General features: G+C 42.0%; 1 protein-coding gene across 1 annotated transcript in view; it reads right to left on the bottom strand.

Moving 5' to 3' along the window:
- The window catches only part of LOC143475438 (uncharacterized), a 104,679-nt gene that overhangs the window by 76,968 nt on the left and 15,124 nt on the right, over positions 1–12,587 (bottom strand). The window contains exons 9-14 of the mRNA XM_076973295.1: positions 11,508–11,681; positions 9,449–9,625; positions 9,039–9,212; positions 7,968–8,141; positions 1,807–1,983; positions 1,471–1,641 (exon numbers count right to left, since the gene is read on the bottom strand). Of these exons, the coding sequence (XP_076829410.1) occupies positions 1,471–1,641; positions 1,807–1,983; positions 7,968–8,141; positions 9,039–9,212; positions 9,449–9,625; positions 11,508–11,681 (1,047 nt within the window). The remainder of the gene's footprint in view (positions 1–1,470; positions 1,642–1,806; positions 1,984–7,967; positions 8,142–9,038; positions 9,213–9,448; positions 9,626–11,507; positions 11,682–12,587) is intronic.

The following is a 12,587-nucleotide window of genomic DNA, read 5'->3' as shown; positions in this document are numbered from 1 at the left end:
CGGAGTATGGCATTGTACTTTACAGAGTTAACTGCAATTGAAATTGAAGTTATATTATTTTCTCACAACAACATATATACCTGATATTAACATGACAACATTTCCCCCTGAAAATATATTACCTCAGTATGTCCAGTTTACAGTTTGGATCCTCTAGTATCTCAGTGAGTTTCTTCACTCCTGAGTCTCCAGGGTCGTTTCCTCTCAGATCCAGATCTGTCAGGTGTGATGAGGGGTTTGATTTCAGAGCTGAAGACAGAGCTTCATATCCTTCCTTCTTTATTCTGCAGTCTGAAAGTCTGAAGAAAACACAAAAAAGTAATAGAATAAAATGTTTTAGCTGTTGAGTCATCACTGTGAGATACAAGATTTACTGAAAAAAACATTAATGATGTAGGGCAGTCATGGCCTGGTGGTTTGGGAACTGGTCTTGTGACCGGAGGGTCGTGGGTGCGATTCCCAGACCTGAGGTCATGACTGAGGTGCCCCTGAGCAAGGCCCTTAACCCTCAATTGCTCACTTGTATAAAAAATGAGATAAAAATGTAAGTTGCTCTGGATAAGGGCGTCTGCCAAAATGCCATAAATGTAAATGTAAAATGTAAATGTAATGAAGTATGGATGTATAAGTAGTTAAATTCCTATACTGGTTAAAGGCATGACTTTGACTTTTATACACATCCATCATCAAAGCTACATTAAATGCATTATTTCATGTGTAGTCAGAAACAGAACTCACCTCAGTATCTGCAGTTTACAGTCCTTGTGTTTCAGTAGAGCAGAGAGCTGCTTCACTCCTGAGTCTCCTAGTTCATTCCCACTCAGGTGCAGCTCTCTCAGGTGGGAAGGATTTGAATGTAGAGATGATGTCAGAGTGGAGCAGCCTTGTTCAGTGATGCTGCAGTTATTCAGACTGCAGATAAGGAACAACAGTGGAGAAAATCTCTTAACTTTAACTGCTTTGAGACATCACTGCTACAAACATCACTTGAGGTACATGACTGAGCTTTAAACCCAGTGATCACACTGTCCAATGTTTAGATCTGTACACATAGGCAATCATAATGTACCATACGTATAATTTCATGCACACATATATTATCAGGAGGGAGACACACAACCAGATCTTAATGTTTAATTTTTAACCTTTTGTTACTGGGGAGATGTAACAGCAGAAATTAAGAAGACGTTATTCAAAAGAAATTAGAGGACAAATGATGGTGAAAAAGAATTATAACAGCAGAACAACATGCAGGCACACACAGGGATTTGAATCAGAGCAAATCTTAAATCCTTCATAGAATTGGATTGAAGTGTGCAGATTGTGAGAAATTATGAGGAATATAATATTATGACCATTAAACATACTTTTATAGTATTTCCAATTTATTTACAGATATATATGAAATGTTACTAACAGAATAAAGACAATGTCATGCTATAATAATATTTAGAAGAAAAAAGTACACACATAAGTTTCTTTGGTCTGCAGTGTGGATCCTCCAGTAGATCAGAGAGCTGCTTCACTCCTGAGTCTCCCTGTATTTTCCCACTCAGGTCCATCTCTCTCAGCAGTAAGGGGTTTGATCCTAGAGCTTCAGTCAGAGAAGTACAGGCTTCCTCTGCAGCAGGACTCAACAGTCTGAGGGGACAGTAACACAGACATCCCAAAGATATGAGTCATCTGAGTAGGGCATTGTACATCACAGAGTTAACTGCAAATTGAAATTGAAGTTAATTTATTTTCTCACAACAACATACATACCTGATATTAACATCATACATTTTCCCCCTGAAAATAGATTACCTCAGTTTCTCCAGTTTACAGTTTGGATCCTCTAGTATCTCAGTGAGTTTCTTCACTCCTGAGTATCCAGGGTCGTTTCCTCTCAGATTCAGATCTGTTAGGTGTGATGAGGGGTTTGATTTCAGAGCTGAAGACAGAGCTTCATATCCTTCCTCTGTTATACTGCAACCTGAAAGTCTACAGAGAAAACAAAATTTTATCATTCCTGAAAGAATTGTACTTTTAGTCCTTTTATGAAGTAGATGCATGGATCAGACTGTCTGGACAACAGAGTCCCTTCAGTCTTCAAACACAAACTGGGTTATCGATGTCACAATGTGCCCCATGCAGCCATAGGCTTAGGGTTGGGTTAGGGTTAGATTTGAGGTTAGGGTTTAGTTAGTGTTATAGTAAGGTTAGACTGGTGTTAGGAGTAGGGTTAGAGGTTAGGGGTTAGAGGTTAGCCCACTAGGTACAGTAGCATTGTGCCTCTCATTTCCCCGTGTGCCATGGCTGTGTTGGCTGCCTTTGTATCTGCCCCTTCTTACCCACTTCAATATTATGTGTTTTTAAACCCACACTAAACATTTGTATTTAAATTACCTATGAATTATCATAATACTGTTAAGTAACTGAAGCTCTAGCACATACTGTTTATTGTTATTGAACTGCATTTCAGCAGTATTCTAGTTCTACAGTATGTTGAACTGTATCCTACTATAGAAATAGTAAAATAGTGTCGGCGCAAAATTTATATTTGGTCTTTCTGTAATTATATTCATCAGTATTCATATATATATTGACCACTATTAGTAATAAGTGGAAAGGAAATCACTTTATTAAGGTATATTAAGCATATGTTAGGCCTGGGACACGTTGATCAGTGTAGGCTTTGCAGGCCTGTGGTTAGTCTCTCTCTCTTCATCTCTCTCTCTTTCTCTATCACTAGTGGTAAAATTGTGTGTGTGAGCACTCCTTGTGAGTTGAAGACAGACAGTCCTGAAGGTCTCGAGCCTGTAGATATTTTGATAAAATATCTATGCATGTTATCATGAATTTCATACCGTTATTATGTTCCGACACCCCTCTCATATTCATCAAGTCTACTTGCCATTGTGCATCAATGTTAAGAACAAACACCTTGTTTGTTTTAAATTTAGTCTTGACCGGCTTACGTAATGTGTAAGTATCCTGTTCCATTAACCAGTTTTTAATTCGTGTACCGTCTACACTTTTACCAATTTTTTCTATAACAGCTTTTTTTAGATTTTCAACACCTCCATAAGACCCCGGCGATGCGGGATTGTAGTAAATATTTTTGAACAGCTGCTCAGTCATGGTGTGCATCTAATTAGGCAATGATCACAAGTGTTACCAGAATCACTCGTTTACTGAAACACACAAAAAAGAGGTAAATAATTAGTATAAAGCAGTGCTTAATTTGTAAATCAAACGATGCCGGAACGCAAACAGCGGACAACATAAAATGTTACTGGATCGAGGCAGACAGTTACCATAAGGCACGCTTCAAAATGAAAGAGTTCCCGGATCCTGTTCCGGCAGGATCCGGCTCAAATTAAGTCCTGGTATAAAGCATTTTAATAAACATACATTTTTTCTTGCCTGTATAATGTTAGCCTGTATCGGCAGCGAATTCCACAGATGATTGTCAGGTTTATTTAGAGTCTCATGAATTCTCCAAAAGTCTGTGACATCCTCATACATAGCATCAGTACATACCTGACTATGTTTTATGCGAATCATTGGTCAATGAAAAAACGAAGAGAGGCTTGTGTTGCTAAAGGCCTTGGGGCATCTGAGTTTATGTCAAACCACACGCGAGGGGAGAGGCGGGAGCGGGGGCTGGGGGTAGAAGCTCATTGGTCGACGAAGTCATTCGCATTCTTTAGAGGGGTGTGGTATGTCCGCCTGAAACATGTCTACAAGATTTGTTCTAATTTCTGAGGAATTAACAAGATGCTCCGCTTGTCTGAACATTCCATTTATTTTATAAAAATAACTCTGCAACACGTACCAGTTACAATGTCCAAAGTCAACCATCATAGTATTTTCTACCCCACATGCATTTCTTTCGGAGATCTCTGACGAATAACACCGTACATTCAATTCTACCCCAGAGATTGCTGTTGCTTTGACGGTAAATGCCAGTTGAGGTCGGTCCGCATTTGACCAACTGTGAATTTTGTCACTTGGGTTAGGCACGTTATAGGTTGTAGGTACCATGCCTCCACAGACAAAGGAAGGGGGGTGCTCCCCCTAGGTGCATGGCCCACGTCAGGACGGATGTGGAACTACGTCATCAGACGAATCCCCTTTAAAAGGGGGGATCCCCCTTTGTTCGCTCTCTCTACCTGGCTGCATCAAAGTAGCTACCTAGAGACGAAGAGCGCGCACACCTTCGAGAACAAAGCGGTACTGGTTCTGCACCCGGGCCCGTGCAGCACGCGAGCGACGCAAGAAGTAACTAGTTCGCTACTTTTATTTCTTTTGCGGAGTTCGCTAAAACCCAATCGCTTCAGCTAGCCGACGATTAAGAACTGTTTGAACATTCGCTTGACGGCCGGACCTCCGCGAGTTCATCTTAACGTCGACAGCGATAACTTCCCCGGGACACCACGCAACGGACCACCGAGGGACCGCCGATCGAACGGCCACCGCATCTTCCCCTGGACGGAGCAACGCGATCCAGCGGAACCTTCTCCTCAAAAGCACACGCTAGTATATGGGACTAGCGTGTGTGGGTGTATATGTATGTGTAGATATATATGTATATATGTATGTATGTGTATGTATATATTTATATATATGGATGGATGTATGTATGTATATGTGTATATATGTATATATTTATGGGTTAAATGTGTGTGAGTGCATACGTGTATGAAAGAAATGTGTGTCTAGGTGTATGTGGATGTGCGGACCGGCTGCTCTCTGTGGTGGGGGTGGTGTGGATCCGGGCTTGGATGTGGTGGTGGGGGGGGTTGCCGCCCTGGTCTCCCCGGGTCGACCGCTCCCTGCCTTGAGCTGGGGGGGCAGTGAAGTTCGGTGCTCAATGAGCCAGCTAGCAAGCTGGCTCTCCTCTTCCAGAGGACCCTTTCCTCTGGACCTAAGCATTCCCACCCACCCACCCCCCCCCCCCACACACACACACACACACACACACACACACACACACACACACACATCCTTGCTCATTTAGGATTCTGGGGACAGGCAGGTACCCAGAGGTTGACGAGGTGGGCCTGCTGCCATGGTTCACCCGTCTCCTCACCACTGTCTGTCCCTCAGTTTTTACTGCACTTTAGACATTGAGGGCCTTTGAGGGGACGGTGTGGACATGCACTCACGTTTGTCCTAGCACCTGTCCCCTCAATTTTAACTGCACCATAGTATCACACACTACGACACATGCATATACACCAACACCTACACACAACACTGGGGGTGGAGGGGTGGGAAGGCCTTCCTTCACCCACTTCCTGCTCCCTGCCGGGGCGGGGGGGGGGGGGGGGGGGGGGGGTTGCTGGCACGGGACTGGGCTGGTGGCTTCCTAGGACCGCTACTGGTCCTTGCTGGTCCAGCCATTTGCCCCTGCCGCAGAGGGTGTGCTAGTCTGGATAAGTGTGTGTCTCTGTCCTTGTTTTCTTCTTGTTTCTGAATGGGTGGATGAATGAGTGCGTGTTGGAGGGAGGGGACATATGGCCAGGTTTGGAGGTGTGAGGGTGAATTTGAGTGTATGTGTGTGTGTGTGGGGGGGTGGGTGTGTACATGGTGGGGGTGTATAGGGGCGAATGTAGGGTGGGTTTGGTTAGGTGGGTGAGGACAGCTGGTTCTGGGTCGGGGCTGGTCGTGCCCGGTTCACTCATGGACACTCCCCTGAGACTACTGCACCACTCCAGAGGGGGGGCGCCTTGGAGCTCCGGAGTCCGGCTTGGCCCCCCGGCGTAGGGGCGGTTGGCCCGCTCCCCTGGGCGGTGGTGGTATGGGGCGGCCGGGTGCTCCTCGGCGGGAGGTGGGCCCTGCCGGGTGGTGGGTGGCTTTCCGGGCGCGTGGCGCCGTGGTTTTGCCGCTGGCCCCTGGGGGGGGGGGCATCCTGGGGGGGAGGCGCTCTGTTCCCTCTGGTTCCCCTGGACCTGCGCTCCTTGACTGGTGGGGCGCTGTCCGGGGTCTCTCTCTCCCGCCTGCGGGGGCGGGCGGGTGAGGGTTTCTGGGAAGTGCGGCTCTGGTACTCCACCGCTCTGTGGGGGGCCGTGGGCGGGTGGGATTCCCGGGTCTCTCTCCGCCCGCCTCTGGCCTCTGGGGGAATGCTGTCGCAGCTACCCACCCTTGCTGGTAAGTACATTCCATACATCTATCCTATGTTGCACTTCTAGGTTGCACATAAACACACACTCACACACACCCATACATCGCACTCATCTGCACTATATGTATTTGGTTTACTTTCTGTACTTCTTTGCAGTGGTCATTTGAGCTGGTTGCGTGTTTTATTTTATTAATATTATTATTATTATTATTATTTTATTATTAATTTTTTTTATTTTTATTTTATTATTATTATTATTATTTTTTCTTCTTTTCTTTTTCTTCTCCTTTCTTCTCCTACCTCTGTCTTTTCCCTTTTTATTATTTCTCTCCCCCTCTTTTCTTGGTCCACCTAACCCCAATAATTATCACTTTGCATATTGTTATCACTATATATTGTTATCACTACACTATATATTATACAGAATTGTTATAATTGCCATTTAAATCTGTACATAAAAACAAAGTTGTCCTCCAAAGATGGGGGGGTGGAGGTGGGCCAAAAAAAAAAAAAAAAAAAAAAAGCGCACGAAGGAGTCCTCCTCAAGAGGCTACCTGGCCTACTGCGCGGGCTGCGGACTGAACAACTCAAAGTAAGACTGTGCATCTGGGCAGACTTAGAACAATATCTTGTTTTACTGTTTTCTGTGTGCTTAGATCGATGCTTTGTGAACGCTTGTTTGCAGTGGTGTTTATAATCACGTTCATGTTAAACCGTACTCTGTTTAAGGCTTAAAGAGATATTCTGTTCAAAGCTTAAATAGGTATTCTGTTTAAACTTGTTCGGTTATTCACACTGATTCCTTTATTTCATAGTTAATATCGAGTTCCTCGTGTACTTGTTAAACGTGTGTCCCACTATACGCTCGTTGGGGCTGTATAGTGACTGACGAAACTGTGCCTTAGTTAGTTGGAGTAAATTTGCGTTGTGTTCGTGACCGTAGTGAGAGCTCCGTTTGGTTTTCGCGCCATCGAGTTTCTCTTTGTCTAAAGGATCTCCTCCCCCATACGCATGTCCACACGCACGTACCCATGCACGCGCATCCGCGCGCACTCGAATACACACACACTAGCCTACCCTGTTGCCCCCTTTGTTTGTGATGTTTTTAACTATTATGCTTTGTGATTAATAAATGTTTTATGTTTAAATGCTGTCGTTTGAGTCGTTGTTTCTCTGTTACAGCCTGAAGCCAGAACTATTATTTGAACTGTAACCTTCAGATTTATAGTTTGTTAATCAAACAATTTGGGCTACGGGAGTTGACCACAATTAGTGGCGACCTTAGTTAAATGAGTTTATATAAAATTTGGGTAAATTTAACACGGTCTGAACTCCCACCATTTCGTAGGTAATTTTATGAGACTGATTACTAAATAAATTTGGCCGGCACCTACAAGGTTTCAGAGGCAAACTCACGTTGAGAACACCATTTTCTAAGTAAAAATTTAGCTAAAAAGGTCAAAAGTTAGCATTTGATCTGCTCTTGTCCACGACTGTTCATCCGAAGATGATGCAGTGAGAAGCGTAACGTTACACATAACTTATACGTCAAAGACAATGGATGGGCAATTGGTTTAGGAGCTCAAGATAAACATCAAATCTAATTTAAATCAGGGACTGTACTCTCAGAATGCACATAGGAATGTACAAATGGTGGATGAGAGGGTTGGGGCAATAAAGTTTTATTGGGGGTCATAAATCTATATACCATCTTATTTTATATATCATAGCTTCATTTTAATATTTTTCAGAATTAATAAAACATACAAAAAAATAATGTTTTGTATGTAGACTATCCTGCTGTCAAGGATTTATCTGTGAGACTGTTCGTGAGAAAAATAAAAGGTTACATTACCTCAGTATCTCCAGTGTACACTGTTGATTCTCCAGTCCAGCAGAGAGCTGCTTCACTCCTGAATCCTTGAGGTTGTTGTTGCTCAGGTCCAGCTCTCTCAGACTGGAGAATCTTAATCCAAGGACGGATGCCAGAGCTGAACATCCTTCCTCCGTTATGTCACAATTTTTGAGCCTACAAATAAAGTGTAGTGTGAGTACAAGAGACTGATCTGTCTCCTCTAACTCTCTATACTAGGATACAATGTGCAAGAGAATTGATACTTGAATATACTTACACATTTGGAAATGACAGGGCACATAGAGATACATAAACTGCAAATATAGTTCTGCTAGTATTTGAATGATAACACCTTCATTTTCATCTGTAATTGCCAGAACATGTTCTTTAATAGCACAGTAACACGAATGTGTGGCATGTATCTTTGACAACCCATCTTTCATAAAGATGATGAAAATAAGCCCAATGTGAAGACATGCTGTCTGAGATGCAGGGTATCCAGCAGTACCAAGGCCCCTGGTGCCATGGGTCTGAACCTCAGTATCATGAACCTGTTTTCTCTCCAATAACAAATCCTGCCGAACGGTTTCTCATTCATTATCTCAGCACATATGATCTTCCCAGCCCACGATTCCTCACATGGTCTACAATCACTATTGTGTTTTCTGACAAGCCTGTTGGCTCCTCCCCCTCCAGCACCAGTGTCCTACAGCCCAGAGTGTGTTTAACAGTGGAGCACTATACAACTGTTCCTTGGTCACATTTACATCATGTGACTGGGTCTGTCATTATTGCTTTTTGTGCTGGTTTGATTTCTAGATGTCTCTAGCTCTTTAGGCCATAAACATATTCAGCATACATGTATCACATTAATCTGAATTTACACAATTTAACCTGCATCCTAATCAACAAAATGTAATGTCAAATCAGAATTGTAATAAGCCCATAAAATGGAATCTTGCTGAAATTAGAATAAAAGTCTACAATGTCTACAGATCTTTAAGATCAACAAACAACAGAGCACCTTTCACATTACACTTACAACCTCTAAACTGAGGATAAAAAACCTACTTAATTTTCCATATTTTACAGTGCAGGTCCTCCAGTAGAACAGATAGTTTCTTCACGCTTAAGTCTCCTGGTTTGTTGTTGCTCAGATCCAGCTCTCTCAGCAGTAAGGGGTGTGTACCTACAGCGGACCTCAGCCAATCACAGGCTTCCTCTGCAGCAGGAGTCTTCAAGAAACTACAAGGAACAAATATGGTGATATTATTTTTTATCTAATTGAAACTCCCAGGATAACAGAATATGGTAGTGTACAGATGAGTATGCATTTGCTAAGCATTTTTTATTTTCATATAAACTTTTCTCTTTCTAAATAAATTGTACATTTATATGCATTTAACTTAAGACTATCAATTTAACTCTCATTCAAAAACACTGATCTGCATATTTTACATGTTGTTTGATAATTTGATCACCTCAGTTTCTCCAGTTTGTATTTTTGGTCATTTTGTATCTCAGTGAGTTTCTTCACTCCTGAGTCTCCAGGGTCGTTTCCTCTCAGATCCAGATCTGTCAGGTGTGATGAGGAGTTTGACTTCAGAGCTGAAGCCAGAGCTTTATATCCTTCCTCTGTTACACTGCAGTCTGAAAGTCTGAAGAAATCACATAGAAACATCACGATTTCTAAAGGAAACACTAGGAAACCTCAGAGGTTCAGCTGATCACAGATCAGTCCAGCTGCTGGTGTAATTACACTGCTCCAAATTACTAATTAATTTACTCCACTGAGAGGGAGTAAAATGTAAACACTTATGACCAATAGGCCTGTCGCGATAATTACATTATCGACTTGTAATTATTGGCTTGCTCATTAGGGTTCTGGACCCATAGTATTGTTAACCTTTTAAATCCTGTAAAGCGCTTTGTGACAACATGTGTTGTGAAAAGCGCTATACAAATAAACTTTGATTGATTGATTGATTGATTGATTGACTTATCGTACGATAAATGTTTTAAACGCGATCATTTTTGCTGATGTCGATAATTGAATTGAAGAATCTGTGATCAGAGTGTGACATCTACCGGTTAGAAAATGAGTGCAGTAGACGGAGAGCACATGCGTCAGTAACGCGTGATAATTATCACATTGTTTAATGGTTGTTTATTATAGTGACCGTAGCGCGCGACTCTGCCCACCTCACGCGAACCTCCGCGAACGATAAAGGCGTTTATACTCACATTCTTTGCAGTGTTGTTCGTAACGATATGTGGTAGTATAAAGAAACACCCCTCAAAAACAGGGGGATGAACATTTACCTGATGAATTTTAATGTTGCTTTGTGTTTCAGGTTTGAAAAGTGCTGGAATTTGTTCGTTTCAAAACAAATATCTGTGACTGAACAGATCTCTTGTATTACGTTAACAAATACGAGCCTCTAGTAATTCAAGGACGAAACATGAGAGAACGTTAAGACGTTAAGATTGGGCGTTTTGAAAATAAGCAACCATTAAATAATGTGATAAAAAGTGAATTATTTCGAGTATATGTATAAATATTTAACTTAATTAGGTTTAACGTGCTGGGAATTATTTAAATGGACCTTGAAAGTGACGTACAAGTGCTTTAATTCCACCTTGTTAAGGTGTATGAACCCTGCAAATATGAGCCACCGCGATTACATCATTTTCGCCTAGCGGACCCTCGCGCCTCGTCAAGTATAAACCAGGCTTAACTCGCTATATAGCCAAAGAGATGTTGTCGTTAAATACAGTCAAAAAGAAAACATTTATAAACATGCTGCAAAGATTTGACAAGCAGTATGAACTGCCAAAGAAATCCTATATCTCCCAAACTGCCATTCCAACCTTATATAATGAAGTGAAAGTTGGCAGTCTGAAGGAGATTAAAGACATCTCATTTTACTCTGCCACTACAGATATGTGGTCAAGCTCAAATATGACCCCGTACATGAGCTTTACAATACATTATATTACTGCAAACTGGTGTAATTGTATTATTATGCTACTATATTATTATTGTGGCACATTGTCTTAGAGCTCCTTTGGGGAGCCCAGAAGCAAGAAAAAAAATCTATAATGGCACTTTAAAATGACAATATTATCGTTTATCGCAATAATTTCTGGGACAATATATCGTTCTGAAAATTTTGTTATCGTGACAGGCCTAATGACCAATATTTCAGAGTTAGCATGAGTTACAAATCTGTGTAATGACTGATGTGGCTTGAGTGTTAAGCACTGTGTCTTAAGGATAATCAATATGGTATCAACAGTTTTTAAGGTAAAAATGTTTGATTAGCTTGTTGAAATCCAGGTTGTGTACTTTTCTGAATATAAAATTGTCCAGGCTCCATATAGCACTGTGACTTTATATTATTATTATTATAATAGTAAAAATAGTATAGTAATAGTAATAGTATAATAGTATTATTATTCATAGTATTGTTTTTGTTGTCTAGGGGTGCTGGTGTGGTTAGAAATATTAAGGAATAGCTCAGATTATTAAGATTGTACCTGAGTATCTCCAGATTACAGTGTGGACTCTTCAGTCCTTCACATAACTGCTGCAATCCTGAATTCTGTAGGTTGTTGTTACTCAGGTCCATCTCTCTTACAAAACAAGACTGACAGCTGAGGACTCTGGAGAGACTTGAGCAGCTTTCCATCTTTAATCCACATCTGCTGAGACTAAAACACACCAGGAGTCATGTTAGATCAGACACCACTGTACCAGTGACTTAACACACACCATCAGACATGTTAGAGGAGACACCACTGTACCAGTGACTTAACACACCATCAGACATGTTAGAGGAGACACCACTGTACCAGTGACTTAACACACACCATCAGACATGTTAGATCAGACACCACTGTACCAGTAACTGAACACACACCATCAGACATGTTAGAGGAAACACCACTGTACCAGTGACTGAACACACACCATCAGACATGTTAGATCAGACACCACTGTACCAGTAACTTAACACACACCATCAGACATGTTAGAGGAGACACCACTGTACCAGTGACTTAACACACACCATCAGACAAGTTAGAGGAGACGCCACTGTACCAGTGACTTAACACACACCATCAGACATGTTAGATCAGACACCACTGTACCAGTAACTGAACACACACCATCAGACATGTTAGAGGAAACACCACTGTACCAGTGACTTAACACACACCATCAGACATGTTAGATCAGACACCACTGTACCAGTAACTGAACACACACCATCAGACATGTTAGAGGAAACACCACTGTACCAGTGACTGAACACACACCATCAGACATGTTAGAGGAGACACCACTGTACCAGTGACTTAACACACCATCAGACATGTTAGAGGAGACACCACTGTACCAGTGACTGAACACACACCATCAGACATGTTAGAGGAGACACCACTGTACCAGTGACTTAACACACACCATCAGACATGTTAGAGGAGACACCACTGTACGAGACACTTAAGACACATCCTACATATTGGCATGTAATGAAAGGGGTGAGAACTGACATTTCTCTCATTCACAATTCATGTCTGATTAAAGGTAAATGCAAATAAAACAGACCCTGT

The sequence above is a fragment of the Brachyhypopomus gauderio genome, chromosome 14 (assembly GCF_052324685.1).
Source record: "Brachyhypopomus gauderio isolate BG-103 chromosome 14, BGAUD_0.2, whole genome shotgun sequence".
Taxonomy (NCBI): domain Eukaryota; kingdom Metazoa; phylum Chordata; class Actinopteri; order Gymnotiformes; family Hypopomidae; genus Brachyhypopomus; species Brachyhypopomus gauderio.
This window is presented reverse-complemented; position numbering and strand designations above follow the sequence as displayed.